General features: G+C 41.6%; 2 protein-coding genes across 3 annotated transcripts in view; both read left to right on the top strand.

The window, feature by feature from the left end:
- The first annotated feature begins 270 nt into the window (after positions 1–270).
- Positions 271–13,183, top strand: nudt4a (nudix (nucleoside diphosphate linked moiety X)-type motif 4a). 2 transcript variants are annotated; one of them, XM_005943691.3, is made up of 5 exons: positions 279–817; positions 4,387–4,497; positions 6,431–6,475; positions 6,731–6,818; positions 12,197–13,183. In XM_005943691.3, exons 1-5 carry the CDS (start codon positions 719–721, stop codon positions 12,421–12,423), a joined length of 570 nt encoding a protein of 189 aa, XP_005943753.1. In that variant the 5' UTR covers positions 279–718; the 3' UTR covers positions 12,424–13,183. The 2 variants fall into 2 exon arrangements, with proteins under 2 accessions (XP_042084957.1, XP_005943753.1); XM_042229023.1 differs by lacking the exon at positions 4,387–4,497 and having other exon boundaries at positions 271–817.
- A 914-nt stretch (positions 13,184–14,097) lies between these two features.
- eea1 (early endosome antigen 1) overlaps positions 14,098–27,162 on the top strand; it is a gene marked incomplete in the record, with an annotated part of 19,183 nt that continues 6,118 nt past the window's right edge. Inside the window, 15 exon segments of the mRNA XM_014340536.2 lie at positions 14,098–14,262; positions 20,338–20,415; positions 20,539–20,651; positions 20,767–20,821; positions 20,908–20,973; positions 21,081–21,111; positions 21,186–21,290; positions 21,493–21,614; positions 23,056–23,211; positions 23,865–23,879; positions 24,129–24,245; positions 25,406–25,744; positions 26,165–26,314; positions 26,674–26,793; positions 27,064–27,162. Coding sequence (XP_014196022.1) covers positions 14,239–14,262; positions 20,338–20,415; positions 20,539–20,651; positions 20,767–20,821; positions 20,908–20,973; positions 21,081–21,111; positions 21,186–21,290; positions 21,493–21,614; positions 23,056–23,211; positions 23,865–23,879; positions 24,129–24,245; positions 25,406–25,744; positions 26,165–26,314; positions 26,674–26,793; positions 27,064–27,162 — 1,590 coding nt within the window.

Genomic DNA, 27,162 nt, shown 5'->3' with positions numbered 1-27,162 from the left:
AAGTTTTACGCAAGCCTGCATTTTTTAGTTTTGTTCGTTTAAAGGGAAAATTTGACTATCTCAAGAATCAAGACGCAACAGGTAAGCGTTTTACTCACGTGCTCGTGCAATAAATAAATAAATCACAATGAATAAAATAATCTGTGTGCCATTTCGCCTTTAAAAAATAATTTACCTTTTCTGTGTTATTTGTGACATGAAATGTTTAGATCTGTTTTCTGCATTAAAAATGAGTCAGTGCACTTATTATCGTGGGCATTAACACGCTCTTCAAGTGCATCCTGGCTGGATTTGGAGATTTTTAACAGCAACTCCATCTTGCAGCTCAGTCACCTTTTCTCTTCCATAAAGGAGACTCGTTTCTGTTCGGCCTGTGCGTCGCAGTGATAAACACGGATGTAAGGTGGGGACTGACGGGCTTGTTGCTGCGCAGCTCTCAGGTCAGCTGGTCGCAGCTCAGCCACCACAGCGTGATGTGAGCCAGTCTGCGTGTTGGCAGCGGCACTAAAGCAGCAGAGCAGGTACAGCACAGCACCAGATGCAGCCTGACGCGCGCTCGGAGCGCAGGAATGAATGGACCAGCTGCATGGTTTGTCTGGAAGTGTCTGAAGAAGCCAAGCTGCGATATTGTTGGATATTACTGAAAGCACTTTAATCAGCGACTGGTTGAAGCCCGATTTCCCAACACTTCCCTGCCTTCGGAAAAAAAGGCCTCTATATGATGAAGTTTAAGCCCAACCAGACCAGGACGTACGACGTCGAAGGGTTCAAGAGGAGAGCGGCGTGTCTGTGTTTCAAAAACGAAACAGAGGACGAGGTAAGCTGTGAAGTTAAACCATTTGTAGGAGGAGAGGGCTTTTATTAACACGCTCTATTTTTGACACAGTCCCAAATTAACCGCTGTGCCTGACAGTACAGCAGCCTGCTTTATCGCGCGTCTGGCTGACTTTCAGTGTGTGGGGAGCGCGTTCACGTGGCTCGTCTTTAATTGAGGTGCTGGGCAGAGGTGAAGGTTGGAGGGGGGCAAATATTTGACCTGTTACAGGGTGTGTGGCTGCAGCTGGCACTCAACAGGAGATCATCGTTTTTCACGTTCTTGCCAAGAAGGACATCCAGATTACTCATATAATCATCCCAGTTATCTCTAACGCAGAGCAGTCTCTGCATATATTTCACAGCTATGGGCCCATAAACACCTCCTGTCATAAATAAAGTAGTGCAGAGTTTGTTTTCCAACACATCAGCTGATGCGGTTTTACTAAATCTAATTTTGCTGAGATACCTGCTACTCCTGAGGCCAGTTGGTTCTACTTTTTGATTCAAATGATGACGCAACCATAAAGCAAATGTTCTCAGCCATTTTACTCACGTGAAAGAAATGTTTGTCTTTAAATTAGAGAGCTGAATATGAGGTTTTAACGTGTTACGTGTAATCAGTCGCCTATCATTTTGTCATTCGTGGAAATGTGTAAGTATACAGCACATGTACGTAGTGATGTATGTCATATAACAAGCACAGACATTGACTGAAACACAAATTATTATTCAGTGATGCGCCAGTTTGGATAAGAAACTTTTAAGTTTGTTAATATTACCGTTGTTTTGTTCTGGGTCTAAATGTGTCTGCCTAGTGACGCAGACTAACTCTGGGCCACATGTGATATGATGAGTAGGGGGCTGAGTGGCTGTTACAGTGTGCTAAACTCCAAGTGACCCATCAGTTGCAATTTATAGAAACAAGGTACAGCCACTTGCTACTCCCTGACAGATTTCCTTTCCTGCTCCTTGTGCCTGGGCCCCTACCAGGGGCGCCTCCAGAATTTTTTCATAGGGGTAGCCGTATGGAGGTCACCAAAAATATTGCGGTGGCACACTACAGAATTTCCAGTTTTATTTTGCTGTTTTCAAATATAGGTTACTTGAAAAATATGGCTGGCAAAGAGAGAAAGAAAAGAATTATATGCCTAGTTAGTTTCCTGCTTTTATAGTTGAGATAACTGAAAATGGGTACATATAAAAACCAAACAAGAGTTGGAAATCCATAATAATCTGTTTTAAGTGACTGACTTAAAGCCCCAACCATCGCTTTAGTGAAACAGCAGAGCTGAGGCAGCTTATCACTTATCAGAATGGAGTTGACTTTTAAATTGAAATTTGTATATACATTTTTATTGGATAGAGGTACAGTGGGGAGATGCACCAGTTATCTGTCCGGGGACATCCCCCCACCCCCACTCAGTGGCACCTGATGTATGGTTTCACAACATATTGATATGTCATATATTTATTCATTTACTTATTTTTACATGTCCACAGCTATGTAACCACACATTTCTGTGGAAAAGTCTTGATCCGTAACTGATTTCCTTATATTATATTCCACAAAGCCTGCCTTGTCTTGAGAAAAAGTTCTCCAGGCTTTCTGAAGGTCTGTCAAAGTTTTTATTTTGACCGGTTGCATCTGGTATTGATTATTGTAATCGTATCCACACAGACTTCCCTCTAGAGTTCAGCTGGTCCAAAATACTGCTCCTCTTGTCATTACCTGAACCCTTTCCACAGAACACATCACTCCTCTCTTTCAACAGTTTCACTGGTTTCCCTTTAATCACATTAATTTTAAGTTTCTGCTTCCTACTTGAAAAGGTGCCTATAGATAAAATGTATTCTTCTTATTATTTGCTGATAAATTGTTATTTTTAGACACCAATGTAAGTATTTTACAAGCAGTGAATCCTTAATTAAGGCATTTACTGAGACAAAGGTTGCCTTTTAAATTTAGCTTCTTTTGAAAGGCATTAACACATCGTTCAGCCCGTAGAATTTGGCCGGAGTGGGATCAGACTGTAAAGATGTCGGGGTTCTGCCCACTCCAAACGCTTCCTCACTTTCCCCCGATCGTGTTTGGTGCCTGTCGGGGTCATTAACCTCCTCTCCTAAGCTCTTTGTTTTGATACAGAGAGGTAACTGCTGATCTGGTGGTTTTTGGAAAGCCTGTTGTCTGTGTGCGAGTAGCTGTGTCTGTACAAGTGCCTACGTGCTTCACATGCCGTTTGTGTGAAATTGCGCATGCATGTGTACGTTGTGTGGATTTGTGTCACTGAGGCAACTTGCGGTGTTTCTACAGTCCCCTGGACCCTGCGCGGATTTGTTTAAGATGAGATGTGTCACCTGGAATACAAAACCAGCTAAAATAATTGGCCTTCCTCTTTGTGGCTTAATGTGAGTAGCCATAGAAAGCAGAAGCCATGATGTGGAGTAAACACATACATTTGATTTTAACTAAGATTTTGGCAATGCCATGGCTAAATAAATTAGCTCACTGAGCAGAGTAAATGCGTAGAGAGATGTGTCTGCTGTGGAAGAGTATGAACTTGGACATTGAAGTGACTTTTACCTTAATAACTTAGTATTTTATTCACTCATAGATATGGACAGAGTTGCACTGTTAAAAATAAATCACATGGTTTCTAGAGAGTTTGTAAATAAAGGAGCAGAGTGAGAAAGTGTTACACTCATATACACTGGGTATATATCACCCATATATATTGGGTGATAAATGACATTAAGCATTTATTACCCAAAGAGATCAGCTTTGATGATATGAAGATGTTACCATTAGGCGCTTCACAAAGTTGCTTCCATTTGGCAGCGTGAGCAGAAAGATCTTACAGAGGGAAACCTCTGCTGTGACAGCTGTGTTTAATGTGGAAAGGGTTTATTCGACTGGCGTTTTTAACACAGGTGAGTGTTAGCCTGACTGGAGAGTGAGTTGGTTGCCCAGTGTTAAGGTTTCAGAAGGCAGTCCTACATGAACTCAATGTGGGTCAGTGATGCCGGATTGGGTTTAAGGTCAAGTAACTTCGTCATCAAAACACCAAACTGCATTGGCTGGACGGCAGTTAAAAATAGTGTGCAGCTTTAGGATATTTCTTTGGGTTAGAACGTTGATTTGTACTTCTTCAAACGGAGTGGGATTAAATATAACATTTGATGTTGGTACTACTCAAAACGCTAAAGCTGGCCGTACTGTAAATAGATTCCAGATTATGAATTATCTTTCATTAAATCCATTGACAACTAAAAACAGGCCGATACATGAATCATTACATTAGTTGTTCTCATTCGTCTATTTAAATTATGTGCCAAAGAGTGTGACACGCAGAGCAGCATCATTCGCACAGCGCTCATGTTGCATTAAGTAAATGAAGTGAATGACTGGAATGATATGCGAGATGTTCGACATGCGTCTGCTGAATGACGAGCAGTTCGTTTGGCCACCGCGTCCGTGCTGACGGACGCTGAACTCGGGCATGCTGTTGCTGTGCTTTTTGCACCCCAACCTCAGTAGCAGAGGCCTGACGGAGGGCTCTCTCTCCTTGGCAGGTGCTGTTGGTGAGCAGCAGTCGCCATCCAGACCAGTGGATCGTGCCAGGAGGGGGAATGGAGCCTGATGAGGAGCCCTGTGGAGCTGCTGTCAGGGAGGTGTATGAAGAGGTGAATTGATTGTTCGCTAATTAAACCCATAAAGACGTTTCTATTGTTTGCATGCATTGTTGGTTAAAGCCTAGGATCTATACAGTACTGCGCAAAGTGATGAACGACACCCCATTTCTTTATATTTTGCAATGAAAATAGAAAATAGGTGCAGTGACTTATTGAAACGTACGTGGGAATACGTGTTTTTGTTGAAGGACATTTAAAGCTCATCTTGGATGTTGACTGCCGTTCATACCGTTCTCTGTCAAGATGATCTTACACTGCTTTAATAATGTTGAAGTCTGGGCTCTGAGGGGGCAAATCCATGACTGATGGAATTTCATTGTTTGTTTTCATATCCAGGTATGATTTTACTGCACTGGCAGTATGTTTGGGTTCATTTTCATGTCATGTATTACATGGTGAATCTACCATGTTAAACAGATTGCCACTAACTGCTGTAGATACATTTTTTAGGTGTAAACCTGTCCAGTTTTCTCTATTTATTAGTGTAAAAAGGCTGTTTTGTATTTTTCAAGCTGTGCTATCATTTTTCATAAACTAAAGAAATGCGTACAAATGATTTTGTTTTTGCGAAAGGACACGAAGTGGCTAAAGATACAATTAAAAATAGGATCTTTGCTAAGTTGCCTGCTATTTGCCTTTTCTATGCTTGAATTATTCACAGGTTTGCCTTAACAAACCAAAAACTTTCATATGAAAATTATGAGGTACAAGAAGCTGACTTAAAATGAGTGAAAAAGCAACTAATGTCCAAACAAACAAACAAAGAATCCTTTGAATAAAGCCTGGAGAAGTATTGGTCAAAACCACTTTTTAGTACTTGGGAATCAAAATGTAAAGAAATGAGAGGTGGCTCCGGACTTTTCCATAATCACCCCTTACAGAGACAGTGTTATTTTTCATACAGAGCACAATATAAAAAGCAGCATTCCGAAGTTTCCTTGAGATTAGTAACCATTTTTGGTTACTAATATTGGTTATTAATATTGGAAGTGACACAAAGTTACCATAGTGTTAAAAAGTAATAAGTATAGGGAATTTTATCAGTTGTCAGCTGATAATGTTTATTGGTTTTCCAAGGAATTATCTCATTATTTAAGTGGAAGATAAAAAAAAAAAAATCATGACATTTCATGACTTTGAACACTGGGGGGCTAATTTCCATCTCAGTATCATATATTCTGATTGCAATGTATGCATCATGGGCTCAAAGGACAGACACATTAAACTGAAAGTGAAATCAGTAAATCTTTGTCAGAAGTGTCATCGCTGTTCACAGTACAAGTCGCTCCTGTTGTTCTACCAGCCAAAAATCCAGAACAGAAGTAGAAATATGTGGCAAGGATGCATGGATAGCCAGCTTATCATGCTGTGGTTTAAGAAAGGAGGCTGCTGGTGGCTGGCCAGATTGTTCACAGCAAAGTGAGCTGTGAGCTTCTGACATGGATAGCAGTGTGCTGACAGCTTTGAAGTATGGCAGTGACATTTAGGAAGGGGTTCCAGTTGCCCACATCCTACGCCTCACGGAGCTGACGCAGATCAGGATAAAGGCGATTCAAAGCGGATTGAGCCTCATTTGTTAATTTTTATTTGTGCATAAATTTGTAAAGCCTTGTAGGCCGTTGTGTGCATTTTAGTGTGCTTTTTTAAAGAAGTCTGGAAGACATTACAGCAATGACCGGGATGTCTGTTATGGTTTGATACTGTAAATGATAGCTGTGTCCTAACTGTGTACTATACTTGAGCTAAGCCCCCTGTCTCGTGTTTCTGTCATTTAGACTATGTTTATGTCTACCTGGGATCATATATGACGCGAATCCAAGTGATCTCGCTGCACAGTGTGTTGAAAGGACAGTTTCACCTGAATACTTTAGATTATGACTTGTGGGCAATCACTTTTAATAATGACTCTGATTTATGTGTGCAGGCTGGTGTAAAGGGAAAGCTCGGCAGACTGCTTGGGATATTCGAGGTATGTTATGAAAAATTGTAATTTGTAATCATGTCGCGATACATAGTGCTGTATAAAATCATCCTACTGCCGCACCTAGCGTTTTTGTATGTCTGTGGTCAGACAATCAACTTGTTTAGTTCATGGAGTTTCTATAAAAGAAATGGTACGGCTAATCACAGTTTTTGCCTTTTTTAATGAAGGCTTTGCACGCACTGCGTTGGTGGTTTGTCAGAAAAACATAAATTCATTTTCTCTTCATGTAAACCTTTGCAGCACAATCAAGACAGAAAGCACAGGACTTATGTCTACACCCTCGTGGTGACGGAGATGCTGGAAGACTGGGAAGACTCTGTGAACATTGGTATGCCTCTGTGTCCCTCTTTGTCTTATTATAGTATCTTATTCTAGCAGCCAAGGGTCACAAAACTAAGTTACAAGGGGAAAAGAGTGAAAAATATTCCTGTGGTAACAAGATTTTTGAGGGTTTTTTTTGTGTTCTCCTTTTTACGGGCATCCCTCATATGCATGTTTTTTGAGATCCTGTGGTTTATTAAAAAAAACAAAAAAACAAAAGCAAGCAAAAGGTTTTAGCAACTTTTTGCATTACATGTTCTGTTTCAGGGTTGAGTTTCAGGGCTTTCAGTCTCTTAGTTCAAGATCTTGGCTTAGGATCATGCATTGGCAAGGTTTTTTTTTTTTTTTTTTTTTTACCGGAATCACTTGCTCACATTAAACATGCCTCAACTAAGTGTTTAGGTTACACATTTTGATTCGCATAAATGTGAAAGGGATTATAAACTCATATATAGCATTAGTCTTCAGATAATCTACTGCCTTTGAAGGTGGCACACATAAGATGACTCCATAAGCAGAATGAAGAGGAACAAAACACAACGAGGAATGTGTAACAGCTCCACTGATTCATTTGATCTAAATCAGGGATGGCAAACTCATTTTACACCGAGGGCCACATACAGCTTTGATCTGGAATGGGGCGGAAGACTGAAACCCCCACTTCCAATCCACTTAAGGAAGTTTAACTACACATTAAATCCCTCAGATGTCTTAATACTAAAAAAGAAGTGCAATTTCAAAAGTTTGTCATTTAGAAAGAACTGAGATGAAGAAATGTTTCTGTTACTGTGGACCCATTGTAAAAAAAAAAAACAAAAAACAGAAATTTCTATTGTAGATAAAAAACAGGTACTTTTCGATTAATTATCTTTTACTTTGGTGTAATATGAATGGCATGGGAGCAGGTCTTTTTCAGTAGGAAATAAAGTAAAACAGATAATAGTCCACAGTTGAAGCCATCCTTCACATTTTCCAAAACCATCAAGTGGGCTGGATTGAAATCCTTACCCGGCCGATTCTGGCTCCCGGGCATTAGGTTTGACACCCTTGATCTAAAATTCTTAACAGAACAATTGGACAATTGAACATGTCTGCCCATGTGTCTGTTTTATGGAAAACATGAATAACAGATTCATGAACTGAGTAGCAGTTTCCCAGATTATGTCCTTCACAATGGCTGTATTGTCTTTTTGCCTCTTCCTTCATCCTGTGTTGGCTGATTGTCAAAATAAAATAACATGCAACTGTGCTCATAACTTCCCACAGGGCAGTTCAACACTTCATTTAGCTGTAGATTTTATTTTTATTTTTTCACAAATTCAGCCTGAATTGTAACTAAACTGGTTTAAATTGATTTATATTAGCATAATCAACCAATCAGATGGCAGCAACCAAGTGCATTTAGGCACGTGGGCATGGTCAGGATGACCTGCTGAAGTTCAAACCGAGCATCAGAATGGGGAGCTAACGTGATTTTTTTTTTCTTTCTTTCTTTCTTTCTTTCTTTCTTTCTTTCTTTCTTTCTTTCTTTCTTTCTTTCTTTCTTTCTTTTTTAAGTGATTTGAATGTATCGTGGTTGTTGGTGTCAGGTGGATCTGAGTATTTCAGAAGCTGCTGATCTGCTGGGATTGTTCCACACACCCATCTCTAGACTTTACAGCTAAAAAGTGGCACTCAGCCAGTCAGCTAAGAACAGAAAAGGCTACAATTCACTCAGGTTCACCAAAAGTAGACAACATGAGATTGGAAAAACGTCTGGTCTGATGAGTCTTAATTTCTGCGGGCAGCAGGGTCAAAATTTGACATGAACGCCTTGAAAGCACTGATCCATTCTACCTTGTGTCAGCAGTTCAGGCTGCTGCTGGTGGTGTAAATGTGTGGAAGATATTTCCTCATCACGTTTACCCCTTGATACCAACTGAGCGTCGTTTGACTCAATGCCACAAAGGGTTTAGGCAGTTCTGAAGACAAAGGGGGTCCAGCCTGGTACTAGCCTGGTGTGACTGATAGTTGCTGGTGGGTGTATGTTGTGATTACATGTAGGTCAGACATTAAGTATGCTCGAATGGAGATCTCTAATATAGCAAGCGGTTCGTTACACGTCGCCAATATCTATGTTGACTTTAAGTTTATATAGAATGTTTTTCTAAACTGTAACGCATATAAGGTGGATGTACATGTTTCGATATGTTTTCATGGATGTTTTCACTGTCTGATATTTTAAATGGAATACTTTTCCCGGGATTGAGTAACTTGTAAACTATTTCTAACTGGACTGGAAAATGTGGTTGTGGCCGTTTACTCCCTTCACCCACAGAAGTAAGAGTTCAGCCTGTTCATAAGGGGGAGGAGTGTTTGCTGTGCCCAGCTGTTTTCCAGTTATCATCACTGACCACAGCAGCCCCCCTTACTTGTCCTCTTTTGCCCTACACGAAGGTTGCGACTAAACAGAAAGGGTTTACTACTACAGGTTGAATTGACTCCCTCGCCTCCTTAAATGCTGGTAGTGGTGGCACTCTTCAGGGTGCCAACATGAAGTGAAGGCATCCTCCTCCTCATTATCACACCAGGCTCCAGTTATCACAGAGCATGGCAAATCCCTTTAGCAAAGTGCTGGAATTGAATGGGAGGAGATGAGTTTGAATAAAGTATAAATAACTTCCAGCTGTCGCTTTGCTGGACAGATCATTTTTATGGAAGATACTTTTTTTAGGGTTTAGGGCTGTCTGAAGTATGCCCATGTCCACACCGACACCCACTGGTGCCATGACATGCACAGTTTATTTTTGTGTGTGGTGAATAAAATGATCCTTTAGTCATCCTTTCATTCAGCAGTCTCACTCAGCGCTTATTCAGGCTCTCTGTGACAAATTATACAATGTTTGCTTAATGGTGGCGTGCCCTTTGGAGCATTTTAAATACAATTAACACACAGTGTGGTTTGCTTTGTGGATATTGGTATCCAAAATTTGTTCAAGAAGTCTTTGCTAAGTTTAAAAATCGTATTACATTTCTATGTTTGCCCCTATGGACTGGGTCCAGTCTGAGTCTCCTCCATTTTCAATCTCATGCATTTTGAGCACTACCTGACCCTAATCATCTAAACACTGAGTCTTTGCAGTACGCACACTCCTTTCCTTAATCTTTGCCACAGCTAGTTCCTGCTAACTCTGCCTTGTTTGTATTTTGGATACTTTGCCCTTTCCTGTTTTCTGCCTTGTGCCTTTTTTGGATTTGTTTGTTACGCTTATTTCCTGTGTACGACCCATAGTGCTCAAATCAAGAGCTTCATTATGGGCCTTTTATCTTTTTTTTCTTTCTGATTTGCGCCTCATCTTCTCCACTGTGCAAGTTATTTTCACTGTATTGCCCTAAGAAATGTTTTAGTTGCTTAAATGCATTTGAAGGACACGGAAGAGAGGAGGTTTGTCTGAGGAGCAATTATCTAGGATTCACCGGTGTATCATTGTGTATCTTTCTCTGAAGAGTTTTTACCTGCTACCAGTTAAACATCTGGGGTATTGATCTGGTCAGTTAAGTAAATGGATTCTTCAAAGCGCTCTATACAACATGCCACATTCACCCATACACATCCATTCTCACAAGCACTTTCTCTATACTTAGTGCTTTCTAACTACATTCACACTTCGATGGATGCATCGGAGAGCAACTTGAGGTTAGTATCTTGCCCAAGGATACTTGGCATGCAGACTTGGAGGAGCCAGGGATCGAACCACCAACCTTCCGATCAGTAGGTGCTCTACCTCCTGAGCTACAGCCACTCTGCTGCTTTGGTGTTATTGAAATTAATAACTAGAGGTAAACTAGAGGGGCAACAATGAGACAACTAACAAAACAGGAATGATCCACATTCTTTCCCTCCATTGGCTAGGGTCAGTATCACTACCGGCAGCATGCGGTGATGCCTGGACTCAGACTCTACGGAAGTTTCCCATGTAGTCCAAATCTCCTAGAGGGAGATCCCATCAGCAGGACCAGTATCTGTTCCTTTATGAACAGGATGGAGCTTTACCTGACTTCCAGCAGGTGACTGGTGTAAATACCTTTGACTAAACAATCAGAAACAGACTTCAACATTGTCTAGTGGACCCTGCGCTCACTGCCTGCCATTGTGGAGCCCAACTGGCATTTACAAGAATTGGCTGGTCCACCAGTGAGCATGTGTGACAGATTTTAAGAGGTCTGCAGAAGCTGTGGAGAGCGTTATGCTACCTGTAACATTGTTTAACATGATTGATTTAGTGGTGGGTTAGTGAAAGTGTGGAGAGGCTTATCCATGGAGGGACACACAGAGCTCTATGGGGTAGGCAACAGCACCCTGACCATTAGATATCGGGATTATATTCATTGTCAGACCCAATGCTGGTGCAGCGGGTCAGGGTTCCTCATGGTGTAATAGTAAGAGTATGCAGGCAGTTCCTGGTGGACGAAGGAACTGATACATGTTACTGGGCCCCATGCTTGTCTGACCTAAATCCACTCGAACACTTCTGGGACATTATGTTTCGGTCCATCTGATGCTGCCAGGTTGCATCTCAGACTGTGCTGGAGCTCAGTGATGTGCTGGTCCAACTTGTGAGAAGATCCCCCTGGACACCATCTGTTGTGCACACATTATCAGGCATGCATACAAGCATGTAGGGGCCATACAAATTACGGAGTTCTATTTTGAGTTGCTGCAGTGACATTTCGGGAAAATAGACTAGCATGCTGTAGAATCTTTTCACTTTGATGTGGGGGTGTCTTGAATTGAGCCCTCTGTACGTTGATAATTTTCATTTCCATCAAACGATTTCCATCACACTCTGAAAACACATCTTCTCTGATGTGTTTTCAGAGTGTTCTTTAATATTTTTTTAAAAGTATATAGCTCACCAAGATCATAACATGATATCAACTGCCTTAAAATGACAGTTGTCAAACAAAGATGTGTCATTTTGCTAACTGCCTGTTGCCTCATCTCTCTCCTCATCTTTCTTCCTCTCCTCCTGTGATCACATTTCTGGTGGGAGGGACCAAGATGCAAGGAGATGAGGAAAGGAATCGAGGATGTGCCAACTGAGAAATGAGCAGAAGGGATGGACAAGCTTATGGTTTCCTGTGACCTAATATCTGAAATGTTGCAATCATATGCTGAGAAATGTTTTGTTTCTTGTTCCTTGTTTAGATTACCTTAATCAAGACCTTATTGTGATCTTTTAAGAATATTTATCAATATCATATTAGCAGTTATGCATCTATCAGGATGGATGTGTTACGGACTTAAAACAATTTCCCACACATTGTATTGAAGTGTCATTAAGCACAACACTGATCGTGTGAGCCACATGCAAACAATTCAACTTTACTTCAATCTCTTCACAGGAAGGAAGAGGAAGTGGTTCAAGGTCGATGAAGCCATAAGGGTGCTGCAGAGCCACAAGCCTGTCCATGCAGAGTACCTACACAGACTTAAGGGCACCTGTAATCCCACCTGCACTCCCATGTGTGGCCCAGCTAACGGCAATGGCCTGAGCTCCCACATGACAGATGATGACGCACCCCACTATGTTGTTTGCTCCACACACTGCTCAGACCTAGTCAGCAGATAGGAGCCATAATGGCAGAGAGCAGGTCTTCTGAGAGGAAATGAATTTTCAGCTGAACTTCTTGAGACTGATTTGAAGTGACACTGAAAAAGTTTTTCAAATGTATTTAAGACTTTTTTTAATGTACCGGTAGTATTTTTTTTTTAAAAATTCCTGTAAAGCATTTCCTTTTCAACTTTAGGCAGACTGCAGTGCACTGATTATGCAATATAAAGGCCTGTTTAGTCTTAGATGTTGTATATTTGACTGGCGGCACACACTGTGTGCTGGTGATTTCCTGGAGGCGGTATGGGGAAGTGTTGGCTCCTGGAGGAAGCCTTATTCCCACAGTGACTCAGTGCCAAACAATGTGCAAGATGTTTGAAAAAGAGTAGCTGCAAGTCTATGGATGGACTTTACAAACTGCTACCTTGGGAAGTTTGTAAGGAATTCTGCTAAAAGAGATGAGGTAAAGTCTGCAGCAAGCGTGGACAGCATTGTTATTACTTCCTCAGCGCACACAGTATCATCTCTAAGCACTAGTGACACTGAACAAGCCTTAAATCATGTGTGTATATATTTGAATGCTGTCAATGTGAGTGAAAACTGAGTAAATTAGAGAAAAACTTCTATATAGTGAACTGAATCAAACATGAAATGGCACATATCCTCAGAAAAACTATAATCTAGTGCATTATAGCAAATGTTTTATATAGTGTATCTGCAGAGATGCCTTAGAAGAGTCTGACAAATGCTGCACAAAGTCTCCCATTAAGTGCCTTCATAAACACAAAGTAAATGAACAGAACAAATCAAGCCTTATACATGCTGTCAAAACAACCCAGTTTTTGGAAGCTGGGCTCCATAGGACATTAAGAAAAATGTGGTTTGCTTTTACGACAGAGGGTGCACAGTGACTGAATTTATGTTCCGCTGGGAAACATGGACCGAAAAGTATGACAGGAATTATGGTCGCCTGATTCTATTTGATGCTTTGCTTTAAACTTTAATCCAGTTTCTTCACAAGTTAATATTATTGTTTTTATTTATTGCTTTTTAATTGTCCACATTTAGGCTTTTTGCTTCAGAACATAATCATATATTTATATATATATATATTTTAAAAGTAAGTTTTCATCTTTTTTCTCCCTGTGATTAGTTTGGGCTTAGTGTTTGGACTATACCATTAATACCAGGCTGTAGACTACTCCCCCTGGTGGCAATGGTACAGTCCAACTACAAGCACAAAGCATAGAAATGGAAAATTAAGTATGCAAAGAAGGAAAAAAAACTGAAGCAAACACCCAAAACGTGCACAGTTAAAAGTCAAACTGAGAGTCGTTTATTTTTGGAGAAATAAACTGTGGATCGTGGAAATCCGTTTTTTATTATGTGATTATTTTTTGATGGTGCTTGTTTCAAAGCGTTGTATTGTGCATGGAAGTCCTTTAACACCTAGGGGAAAAAAGCTCAAATATGGTCATAATTTAACTTCCTAGGCTACCATTGGCAGGAAAGCCCATCTAACATCTTTCCTCATCGTCCATGTGTGACTGGGGTATTCTATTGTGTGCAAAAATATTTAAATAAACATCGTTTAAAGATAATTACTATTGTGACAGATTTTTATTGAGTGCTGCAGAGCATGACGGCTCTTGTATGTAATCCTGAATATCACCAGGTTGTGTATCCTCCTGGTGCTGAGCCATCCTCTCCATGACCCGCCCATCCGTCGCTGCTGTTCCCTGAGTCCGGTCAGGTGTTCGCCGTTCACAGACGTAAACTTGGCATTTTGAAAACTGTCAGGATTTCTTGACGGGACAAAACACAATCGAGGCTATGCTCAGACGGATACTGCAAATGGTAAGTTATCCGGGGGACAAAGCAATCATCGGGATCGATTTTTGTTTAGGCAACTGGAGACGTTTTCCTCAGAAGACACAGGCCTGTCTATGTCTGGTTTCGTGGTGGAGACGAATGTTTTGATACAAAACGTATCGCTGATGGGCGGGTTTACGTTTAGCTAGTGAACTGGTAGGCTGAAAAAGTTCCTGCAGGTCGGAGTGAATACATCGAGCGCTCCTTGCGTTGGGCTGACACAGCTAACCATTAAATGCTAACTTGGATAAAACGAGCATGCTAAAGTGGACAGGAATGAAACTAGTCTGTGGATTATAATATACTTAAATTTTATACCTCTTAAGGGTTATTTCATTATGGGAGAGCTTTAAAAGCTGATATATTTAGTCATTGACACAGTTTCTATTCGTACTTTCCGTTAGCTAGCTATGTTACAGGAGTAGGTAGGTTAATTCATCGTCTTCTCGTCACATGCTAACAGTGACGTTAGCTACCTACTAGTGTTGGGAAGTGTTATCATCTGGCTCACCACAACGTAGAAACACGTGTTTTAACCAAGTAAACACAAAACTGTTCATGCTGGCAGGGTTAATTAAACTGGCTGCTTGTCTTTAAAGTTAATTGTGAGAGTAAAGAGCAGAGGTCAGCTACTTGGCTAGCTTCTTAGAAGACTACATTTACCACAAGGCATCGCTCCTCGCGTTAGTTTGTATACATTAGTTAGATCACAATTTAATAAGAAAAATCTTTACCCATTCCGTTTTTATTTAGGTCGGTACATTTTTAAAGCACTTAGTACTGTTTTGTTCTGTGTTTTTACACATTATCTGTAGCCTTGTAATTATTAACAGCGAAGCTGCAAGGACGGGAAATTGTGAAGGCAGAAGAGGTTAAACATACCTGGAGGTCGTGAACAGAGAGGTCTAGATAAGTGTCAGGGCTGATTTGGGACAGAAGCATGGCAGGAAGACTGAAAAGTCCTATTATAAGATGGTAATAAGAGACAGTGGGACTGACAAAAAGGCCAGGTTGAGTGGTTTGGAGACAAAGTTAGAGAGGAAAGGCTGATATAGTTTGGATATGTTGAGTACATGCAGGGGGTTGGTGCAACAGAGGGGATAGTATGGATAGGGTAAGATGAAGGCAAGGCAAGGCAAGTTTATTTGTATAGCACAATTCAACAACAAGGTGATTCAAAGTGCTTTACAGAGACATTAGAAACAAGAACAAATAAAAAGCATGATTTAAAATTGATTAAAAGAAGCAAACTAACTAACTAACTAATTAACAAACAAACAAACAAACAACAGTATATAAAAAATGAAGGTAGATGATCCCCTATGGCAAGTCCTAAAGGGAGCAGCCAAAATAAGAAGTAGCAGCTTTGTAACCGTCACCACCTTGTGGCTATTATTATGGGTTAATAGGACTAAAGGGAGACATGCTCTGTTTAGAGAAGACAGCTCACATCTACTTATTTAGTAGGGGTGCAACGATACACAAAATTCACTTCGGTTCGGTTCGATACTTTGGTGTCACGGTTCGATATTTTTTCGATACAAAAAAAATGTTCATGCCTTTTTAATTTGTCATTTATTAAAATTATAAATATATATTTTAACTCAAAAGTACAGTTTTTAAATTTAATGTTGCTGAAACAAAAGAATAAAAAAATAATCTGATTGAGGAATCACTCATCTTTGGAAAAGAGAGTTTATTACAGAGAAATGGCTCTTTCCAAAATAAAAGCTATACTATACGCTTCTTCTGGGCTATATTCTCAGCAGCATATTGTAGCGGGTCAGGGCTGTTCGGGGTTCTGTTTGTACAGTTATGTTTTGTTTATGTTGCCATAGTGACGGGTGACGCCCTCTCGCTGCGACGGTGTGTCCTTCCGGGGTCAGAGGGCGCCCTGTGTGTTGTTGTTGTTGTTGCTGTGCGGTTGCCGCGCTGAGCAGTTAGCTAGCGGCAGTGTTCTTCTGCAGATGTCAATAAACGGCTGTGCTCCCTGGCTAGCTCACGGGAAGCAAGACCAAACGACACCTCCGTCTCCTCTTGTCTGAGCTCGCCACATTGGTGTCAGAAGTGGGATGATGGTGGCACCCCATGTTCTGACCCGAGTGACTTTTCCCCCGCCGGTCGTGACCGGCCGGTGCGCCAAAAGAAGGCACCTGGACATTTGCAAAGTGAAAGCAAAAAACAAGCGCAAATTCAAACGCGATTTCAATATGTCACATATTGACAGTGGCTCACCGATGCCAATGACATAATTACCCAGCTACATTTCCGAAAGAATGCAAAAGCATTGACATATATTTTTTCTTCCTACAATAGCCCAACGGGCAGGGCAGAGATAGATTTTGGTAACCCGACTGGAAAAATCGCTAGCCCCGGGACGTCGGGCTAGCGATTTTGCAAGCCCTGTGTTACAGGCATGGCCCTTTAAGGATGAAGCCTGATGGGAAATGTATTCGGGATGTGTGTAGCGGGACTGCCTGGTGTGTGTGTGAAGAGAGAGAGCGGAGAAGGGGAAAAAGTAACGGTTAGCTACAGAAGAGACGAAAAGAAAATAAATAAAAGGAATATAATAACTCCCTCGACAGCCAGAGTTGTGTCGGCGATGCTCGCTGTGAGTAAACTGTTTCAGCCCACTGTACGCGGTGTTCGTGCCTTAGAGAAGAAATAAAGTTCGGTGAAGCAGTTTCCTACGCCTCCTTCGATCTTTTTGCTAGCGGAGTTGACCTGTATAGTAAGCTGTTGCCGGCTACGAGTCAGTTACGGAACCTTCAAGTAACTGCCAGAGGTTTCCTTACTACGGTTCGGGGCCGCGGATCTGGCGCGGTAACACCTGTATCTGATTGAGGAATCACTCATCTTTGGAAAAGAGAGTTTATTACAGAGAAATGGCTCTTTCCAAAATAAAAGCTATACTATACGCTTCTTCTGGGCTATATTCTCAGCAGCATATTGTAGCGGGTCAGGGCTGTTTGGGGTTCTGTTTGTACAGTTATGTTTTGTTTATGTTGCCATAGTGACGGGTGACGCCCTCTCGCTGCGACGGTGTGTCCTTCCGGGGTCAGAGGGCGCCCTGTGTGTTGTTGTTGTTGTGCGGTTGCCGCGCTGAGCAGTTAGCTAGCGGCAGTGTTCTTCTGCAGATGTCAATAAACGGCTGTGCTCCCTGGCTAGCTCACGGGAAGCAAGACCAAACGACACCTCCGTCTCCTCGTTGTCTGAGCTCGCCACATTGGTGTCAGAAGTGGGATGATGGTGGCACCCCATGTTCTGACCCGAGTGACTTTTCCCCCGCCGGTCGTGACCGGCCGGTGCGCCAAAAGAAGGCACCTGGACATTTGCAGGACTTTGTGTGGGGTAATGGGGTCGTCGGGGACGACTGACCCCTTAGGTGGGGGCTATGTAGCGGGTCAGGGCTGTTCGGGGTTCTGTTTGTACAGTTATGTTTTGTTTATGTTGCCATAGTGACGGGTGACGCCTTCTCGCTGCGACGGTGTGTCCTTCCGGGGTCAGAGGGCGCTCTGTGTGTTGTTGTTGCTGTGCGGTTGCCGCGCTGAGCAGTTAGCTAGCGGCAGTGTTCTTCTGCAGATGTCAATAAACGGCTGTGCTAGCTCACGGGAAGCAAGACCAAACGATACCTCCGTCTCCTCCTTGTCTGAGCTCGCCACAATATTAAACATATCAGGTCCCCATAAGGAGAATCATGTGCTAACGGCTGTCTAAATGACTCGGGTAAAGTTTGTAGCATGCATGCTTGTTGTTTTTGTCTGCTTCCACTTGTCTTTGCACTAGGATGATGTCGGGTAAATGTGCAGTCATATTCGTTGTGTTCCCACTAGTGCTGTCAGCGTTAATCTCGTTGAAATGACGTTAACGCCACAACACGGCAAATCTCCGTTAACGAGCTACCCTGCGTGGGGCTAGACGGCCAACACGTTAACGAGCTAACTGCGCTAACACACTAGCTCCCACCCATGTAATTGAGCATTGCGTGGCACATCCAACATACTGTTTTACTTTAGTCCATGACGCGCTTACCTTCAGGGTCATACGTCACATGAAAACCAAAATAATTCCAAAGCCAGATCTGAATGAGGGTGGGGGAGGTTCAATTTGCCATGTTGCAAGGAGAGCTTAACTTCTGTCTCGCTAGCTTGCCCTGCGCTCTTCCTTCTGACTATGCTGTCTGTGTTGAGCGCTCAGTGGATCTGCGCTCGACAGTGCAGCCTAGGCGGAGTAGTCGAACGCAGATTCACTGAGCGCTCAACACAGACAGCATCGTCAGAAGGAAAGTTGATAAAATAAATTACAAATGTTGTATTGTTCGATACATATGCGTACCGAACCGAAAGCACTGTATCGAACGGTTCAATATCGATACGAATATCGTTGCACCCCTACTTTTTATATAAGAGAAGTTGCTTTTGAACCACCTTATTTACAGAGTGATTAGACACTCAGGTAATTTGATAGGTTCAAATACTTATCAGGCTACAAGATACTGATTGCAGTTCATTTTATACCTTTGCCATATCACAGTTGCAACACCACCCTTGACCTTAACAGGATTTCAACAGGTTTTAACAGCAGTTTAAAAGATGACAAATATTGCATTTCCAGTCCATTTCAAAACAATGTACAATAATAATCCCACTGGTAATGCAGTTGCTATTATTGAAGAAGGCCTGTAGTATAATACAGTTTTGTATATTTTTAATGTATGTATATTTATTTTTGAGGCTAGTAATATTACATAACACACACACACACACACACACACACACACACACACACACACACACACACACACACACACACACACACTATTTGTTGAACTAGGGTTAAAGGTTGCTCCGTAATGCAACCCAACCCTTAAGTGTTTTGTCAGCCTTTAAACAAACTTAGGTCAGTCTTTGCTGAATGCCCAACTTGCACAAACACTAATTTTGACCTCTTTCATTCATGTCACCTGCACCAATAAATCCTTTTTGTGAATGGAAAACCTGCCGAACACCTAGCTAATGTGTTTGTTTTTCAGGCCAGTGGGCTAAAGCCTTGCACATTTCATGAAGTCACAGAAAATATGTAAACACATATGTCAAATAGTTATTGATATGCAATAACACAGGAAAGGCAGATAGTCTAGGTAAATCATTGCTGCTTTTAAAACTGAATCTGTGACTGAAGCATAGCCACACTAGCACCACAGTGTCATATATGTGAAATGCTGGAAGCACTGATAGGAACTGTACAAGGAAAATCAGTCTTGGGGAAATTTTAAAAATATTTCCTAGCCAGATTACAAAGTGTGCTCCTGACATGACACTTAGCATTGAGATCAAATAGTTCCTGCTTGGTTAGTGGATGTTGTTTCTCACAGTCGAGGTCCTTTCTTTTCGTAACTCCAGGCAGCTTTCATGTGTCTCTTGCTAGAAAGGCCTCTGCCTTGCCTCTTTATCATGAAGCCCAGGTGCCCGATAGCTTAGTTTGGCCTTAGCAGTTAGGGCTGGAATGAATCTTGGCGTTCTAAAAATCTTCCCTTGAAGAAGTGTCGAAGCTCCAGATCTGTGCCTTAACACAATCCTAGATCCAGGCTCTGTAGGGTGTTTTAGTTCCACATGGTCAGGTTATGCATTGGTAACCACTGTTACACAGTAAGAAAATTCAGGGTTTGAATCTCCTGGTTGGCTTGGACCTTTCTATGTGGAGTTTGCATGTTCCTCCTACACTCAAAAGACATGAATGTTAGCTTGGCTGTGGAACTGATGAAGATAAGAACTTACTGAATGAATGTATGGGTAAATGTGACTTTAGGTTCTTTAATATGTCAGACTTTACATAGACAGATATGTGCCTTTGCCAGAGATTATTAACTACAATAAATATTACAGATGAAGAGAAACACGAGTCATCTCAGTTATATTTTAAATCTTAAAACAAATGGTGTTGTTAATGCTTATAACAATGTGATTTCAATAGATCACAATGTTATAAGTTATGGACTTTTAATTTTGTCGCGTTGAGGTATTGAGCTTCAACATAAAAGTCTTATTTTCTGTTCACCAGACTCCCGGGAAGGGAGGGTCCCAGAATGCAGAGTCAGAGCAGCCCAGCACCGACCTTAACCACGATCAGACATCTGAGGTAATGTGGATGCACTTTGCTTTTAACTGAGAACTTCTACTTTTGTTTTTTCTTTTAGTTTTTGCTGTTTTTATGTTTTTTTAACTGAAGCAGTTTTCATTAATGGCATACTTCTGTGTGCAGGGCTTCATCTGTCCTCAGTGCATGAAGTCTCACAACTCTGCAGAGGAGCTGTTCAAGCACTATGAGCTGTTCCATGATACCGGAGACCTCCCTGCTCACGTGGCCCCCACTAGGTGAGATTAGCGTTTCTGATCAAAGCATAGAGACTGACCTCAGTATGTTTGTGGCAGTGTTTAATTTAGTGTTTGTTTTTTTTTAATCAACATGGTATTTTTTTTGCTCTTTTAGGGAAGACCTCACAATGCTGCGGCAGGAGGTCCAGGACCTGCACACTTCTCTCAAGGTATAGCTGCGTTTAAACTGTACCTGTTAGCGAGCGGTGTAAATAATTCTGCAAACTTGATTTATGAGTTTGTTTTTCATGGTTAGGAGGAAAGATGGTTCTCTGGTGAGCTAAAAAAGGAGTTAGACAAAGTCCAAGGACACCTGAAGCAGGTAAATGCTTCAAGATTAAAAAAAAACATGTTTTAATGAAGAGGTGACTTTGTGAATATAAAACATGATGCTAATGCAGTGTTTCTCTCATTCGCTCACATCCGCAGAACGATGGGCAGATGAGCGCGGATGATTCAGGTAGGGAACCCTTAAAGTGCACGTGTAACTACACAGCAGATCATCAGTCGCTAATATGTCATGCTGTTTTTCAGTACTTGAAAGGAAGCTGAATGAAGCTGAGACAGAGAAGTTCAACATCAAACAGATGAAAGACCTGTTTGAGCAGAAGGCTGCCCAGCTGGCCACAGAGATAGTAGGTTAGTGTTCGGCCGGACAACTGGGAGGCCTGTGTCTGTGGGTCTGCATCATCATTTATTTATTTTCCTTTTACAAATCCATTTGTCCTTATTCAGATTTTTTTCGTTTTTCAACCCAGCCTCAAGGAATGAGTATTTTCCGGGATAAATCTGATTAGATTTTTTCTTTTTTTTCCATTTTTTCCATCACTGAATCCAACAGATTTGAAGTCCCGTTACGATGAGGAGAAAAGCCTCAGGGAGGCTGCTGACCAGAGATTAGCCAAGTTGAACGAACAACTGCAGGAAGCGAAGGAGGAGAACGAGCGACTCCAAACAGAGCTGGTACAACAACACGCTCCAAGTGTCTTTTGTTATTTATTCTGTTCTCTCGAGTAAATGTTTTCTTTAGAGTTTGACCTCCACAGTGATTTCAGTTTGACTCTGAGCTGTGTTCCTGAAGGATCAACACAGGCCCTGTCCACACATTTGTCAAAGACATGTTGAGAAAAATGGAATCTTAAAAAACTTTTATCACCAAAAAAGCGAACTGGCCTCAGCAATAGAGTCGTGTGGTTCAAACGTACAATTATGCTCATATTCCTGTGCCGTCTGGCCTGAACAGGTGTTAACTGTTCCAACTGGTTTATGGAAGCTTCACCCAAAAATGCAGCTAGGTCCTTTTTTTTTGTGTCTCTACATCATTTCGTTGGATTTTAAATCAAACTATCAATATGTGATATAAGTGAGACTTACAGCTTTAATTTAAAGGGCTTAATGAAAAAATTGCATTACCTGTTTAGAAATGACGGCCATTTTTATTCATATTCCCCCATTTTCATAAGATCAGAACAATTGGAAAATTGATAACCAGCTTCATGGTTCTCTGATTATTCCACGACAAACTAAGCAAGTAAAGAATCTCGAGTTGATTTCAGGCATTGATCTTAGCTTTGATAGCTTTTCATTCGAACTCTCAATATCAGGTCCATAGAGATTTTGGCGCAAGTGAGGGAGGCTATAATTAGGTTTAAAAACCCAGATAAAAACATTAGAGCGAGAGTAAAACTTTTAAAAGTGACCAAATCAACAATCTGGTACATTCTTAAGAAGAAAAGAAGAAACACACTAGCCAGCTCAAAGTGCCTGAAAGACCACAGAAGATAGCTAAAGCTGATGATCGCAAATTCATTCTTAGTTTAAAAAAACCCAAAACTTGTCAACATCTAACCAAGTCAAAACATTCTCGAGGACGTAGGAGTATCATTGTCAGAGTCTACAATCAAGTGATGCCTTCAGGAGTATAAACGCAGAATGTTTACAACAAGGTGCAAACCACTGGTTACGCTCAGGACCAGGAAGACCGGAGTAGACTGCTCTTAAAAAAATCCAAACAAATCTTCAGCCTGATGAAAACTGAATGATGGGAAAAGAAAAGTTTGGAGATGGGCGATACAGGTCACGATGTGAAGCAAACAATTGCTCTCAAACATGGTGGGCACAGTGATATGGCATGTGCATGTATGGCTGCACTTCAGTCACATATTGACAATTTAAAATCAGCTATACACTAATGGAACTAACAGTAAATTTAATCCTAAAACCACTGAGCTGTAGACTCTTGGATTTACTGAAGTCAGAACATCGTACTGGTGCTGTTCAAAAGCATTTTAACGTGTGCACACCTGGTGAATTTCACATAGCTTTTGTCTCTTGCTGGACTTGTTGTGACCCGGTCCTTTTTTCTTTTTTTTAAAACATAGTGTTTTTTTTCTCTGCCCCCTAGCTGCAGCGACCGGGCGTTGAGGATGTCGAGGTTCTGCAGAAGGAGCTGGTCCAGGTGCAAACGCTGATGGACAACATGACCCGTGAGAGGGAGGAAGAGTCAGAGCGCCTCAAAAACCATTATGAGCAACTGCAGGCTAATTACACTACCTCAGAGGTTAGAACGCCGAAGCACCTGTTGTGTTTGACGCTCTTGACTGTCACAGTCACATAAAAACGATTGTTTTCATTGTCTGTGTAAATATTTGAAAAAGTTTAATTTGACTTACTTTTCACAGTTTACCAAAGACAAGAAACAGTTTTGTAATAAGTTCTGAAAAAGTTCAGATGTTCTTTGGGCTTTGTGCCTAATTCAGCCTTTAATTAATGCATGGTGAATAATTCAGCCCTATTTCCTCCATTTTTCTCCCAGAAGGAGAGGACTATTTTTAGAGCTCTATCAGGCAGCCGCGGGCCCTGAACCTCTCCTTCTGCAAATGATCTTAAAGACCTACTCATATTTTTTTACACACTGAAAAAAGCAGATTTTGAGAATATTTAGAGGTCTGGGTTTTAATTATATAATAGCTGTCAGATATAGTTGACGAGGAGCGCTGTTAGGAATTTGCCAGCTGTCTCCAACTCGCTGTTGTTTTAGTATATTAAACACATGTTTGTGTGAAATATTCAGCTTTTTATTCTCTCAGCTCAGCAGCTCTGTGCTGCTGCTTGCTGTTGTTTCGTGACTCACTTTTGTCCCTCTGTCTTTTTCCCTTTCTTCCTTCTGCTTCTCACACACTGCACCCCTCCGCAACACTCACAATACTCAAGATTCGTAAACTGGAGGTAAACAAGTTGGCCCCCACATTTAGTTTCATTTCTTTGGAGCTTTGTTTCGTTTTTGTCTGAGGTTTCTTTACTTTTATTAGTCTGTGAATTTATTTTATTTACTTATTAGCTTTTGTGGAAGTGAAGCCTGTTCATTACTAGTCTGTGTTTTATTTTATGCCAGTCCTTTACAGTGCTGCTTCTGTTTCTTCAATATACATTTGTCTTTGAGAAAGAGTCTAACGTGTCCTTTTTACTGGACTGCAGATGACCATATCCCAACTGAAGGCAGAGCTGGAGAAGGGTCCTCAGGAAGCAGCCGTCTACACGCAACAGATTCATGAGTTGCAGAGCAATTTGAATAACTTGCAGCAGCAAAGTCAGGTAACACACGCTCACCACACCAGAACCAAACAGCTACAGCTGTTGTAGCTATTCTGGACGAATAAGCACAGGTGCAAACGTGTCTACTTTTACATCTGTTGCACTGCAAGAATGTGTAGGATTTACTTTTTCCCACAGTAACATTACTCAGTCTCAGCAGCTGCTGTAAACCTTCCTCTGTTGCTCAGCATCAGGTCTCATCACAATACCCTGCTGTCACCAACTGTCTTTGACAACCCAGATATGTTGGCAAAACTTACAGGCGGCACTATAATTAAACCAGCGCTGCACTGCAGGGGTGAAATGCAGTCACAGGTAACAGCACTGCTGCAACGGGAACTGGGGAAACGTAGCCAGAGATTAAATTCTCAACAGCAGTCCTCCAGCCTTCTGGTAAGAAGGGGATTAGAGAAGTGGATCTCCAGCACGTTGCCACTGCCCTGTGCTTCTCCTAACAACAGGACACCCGAGACCGGATACAGATATTTATCTCATGAGAATAAAAAGGGGCAAAAAAAAGGTTGAGCAGATGGTGAGAGACTGGAGGAGGTGAGCGAGAGGAGAAAAGCGAAAACACGGAGAAGGAAGGAAATGCATAAATGCAGAGTGGGGGTCAAAAATCTAACGAGGGTTCTTGGATGTCTGTGAAATCCAGATCCCCTGTCACTCTTCCTAGTTAGCGGCATGCTTCACTATTAACAACATTATTTTCTTTGTCGCCCTGTTGCCAAGTTTGCAGCCGGAGCAAGTGCTGTGCAGCTCTGTGTTGTAAACCATCCTCTAGAAATGGCATACCTCACTTTATTCTTGACTCTTGACAGGCCACTGTTCTTTTCCATTGCTCGTATCACATGAGGTCGTGCGGGGCGGGGTGTGTTCATGACGTGGTGCAACTCCTATCACGCTAACGGTTTTAATTTAGAAAAGACAAATGGTTCATGTTCCGCTGTGACTTAATTAGCGGCTGTAACATTATCAGTCTTTTTCAATAAGACCCTGCTCACTGCCAAGAAGTAACACAAGGCAGTCATTTTTGCTTGCTCTTGTTTTGTCATTCACAAGTTTTGTTCAATTTATGGAAAAACTTCACCACCATAAAGGCCAAATGTCTTGGCATAGATCGCATAACTGACTGATGTTGTCTTCTGTTATACTTGCAGAGCCTGTCTGAAAAGCTTGCACGCAAGGAGAAGGAGTATCAAGATCTGGAGGAGCATCTAGGGGCTGAGAAAGCTTCCAAGAAGGAAGTCCAAGAAAGCCTGAGGGAAAGGGAATTAGAAGTGCAAGAGCTGCAGGCTCGGGCCACAGGGGCTGAGGCGTCCCTGCACAAAGCCCAGATGGAGGTCTCAGAGAGGGCTGAAGAGGTGGCAAAGTTGAAGAGTGAGATTACAGAGCTAGAGGTGAAGCATGCAGAGTTAAAGGTTGAGAGGAAACAGCTGGAACAGCAGCGGGAAGAAAAGGAAAGCCAAGGTGCTCAGCAGCAGACTGAGATCAGTCAGGTGAGTCAGGCAGGCAAAGAAGTCACAAATGCTTCTGTTGTTAGAAAGAGTTGGAGAACAAAACATCAGAGGCTCTTGAAAATGTGCTTTTGCATATATTGTCTAAAACGTCTCTTCAAAACATGAAGTGCTTTTAGATGAACGTTGTTGCAAATTAGTATAAAAAAATACACTGAATATAATTTACTACTTACATTTTAGTTATACACATAATATCGTGTCAAATATTTTGGCTGGGAGGGTGAAAAAAACAGACTTAAACCATAATATTGGTTTAAAGTGCAGCAAAAAACATGAATAAAAAAACGAACACAGTAGAGTTGATTTTCAACATCTAAATATCTGGTATTTCTTGCTCTTGGACTTTGTCATCCTTTGTTATCTACTTTACTCTTTACTGTCGTCTCTGCGCTTTTCTAGCTGCATGCCAAACTGTTGGAGGCAGAGAGGCAGCTGGGTGAGGTGCAAGGTCGATTGAAAGAACAGAGGCAGCTGTCGGGGGAGAAACTCAAGGACCGCGAGCAACAAGCAGCCGACCTGCAGCTCAAACTCTCCCGTGCAGAGGAACAGGTGGGCATCTGCTGGAGCTTTAATGATTCTTGTAGGGAAATTGGGAATTGGAAAGAGCGAACATCAGAATATCTGTAGATAGAGTTTTGTGCACTGAAAAATAGTCAAATATACTTTTGATTTGTTTATTTGACTAAAATTCAGGAAGGAATCAGTGATGGACAGGACAAAATACCCCCCAAAAAAACAAAAGAAAAAAGCCCACACACAAATCTTGATGAAAGAGTTAGAAAGGTGGTGTATAATTTAGAGGATTGGTTAACAAATGGCTAACAAATTTACCTGATGTTAGGTGTATAGGCAAAAAACAGTGTGAAAGCAATAAAATTAGTAATGATGCTCATTTGTTTTTGCCTCAGTTGAAGGAGAGTGCCAGTAAGAGCACAGACCTGCAGCACCAGCTGGAGAAAGCCAAGCAGCAGCACCAGGAGCTGCAGGCACTGCAGCAAAACACCAACGGCAAACTCCGCGAGGCGCAGGTAAGGCTCCTCTGTAACCTCTCACCTCAGACATTTATTATATCGTCAGTAAGCACAAAGCATAAAAAGACAGCTGTGTTTAAGATTTATTAATTTGAGTATTTAACTGAAATTACATTTAATTTCATCATGATGGAATAAGATTTTATTTACAGAAAGATTCAGCTCAAGTCAACATTTTTCCATCACAACCCCAATGAGATAAAGGATTTACAGTTTTTAAAAAAAAATGAACAAAATACCAAAAGTCTTGTTCGTCTTGTCATTTAGAATGACCTGGAGCAGGTGTTGCGTCAAATCGGAGATAAAGACCAGAAGATACAGAACCTGGAAGCTCTGCTTCAGAAGAGTAAAGACACAGTGAGCCAG

The sequence above is a fragment of the Haplochromis burtoni genome, unplaced genomic scaffold, assembly GCF_018398535.1.
Source record: "Haplochromis burtoni strain Fernald_Lab_line unplaced genomic scaffold, NCSU_Asbu1 Contig_375, whole genome shotgun sequence".
Lineage (NCBI taxonomy): Eukaryota > Metazoa > Chordata > Actinopteri > Cichliformes > Cichlidae > Haplochromis > Haplochromis burtoni.
This window is presented reverse-complemented; position numbering and strand designations above follow the sequence as displayed.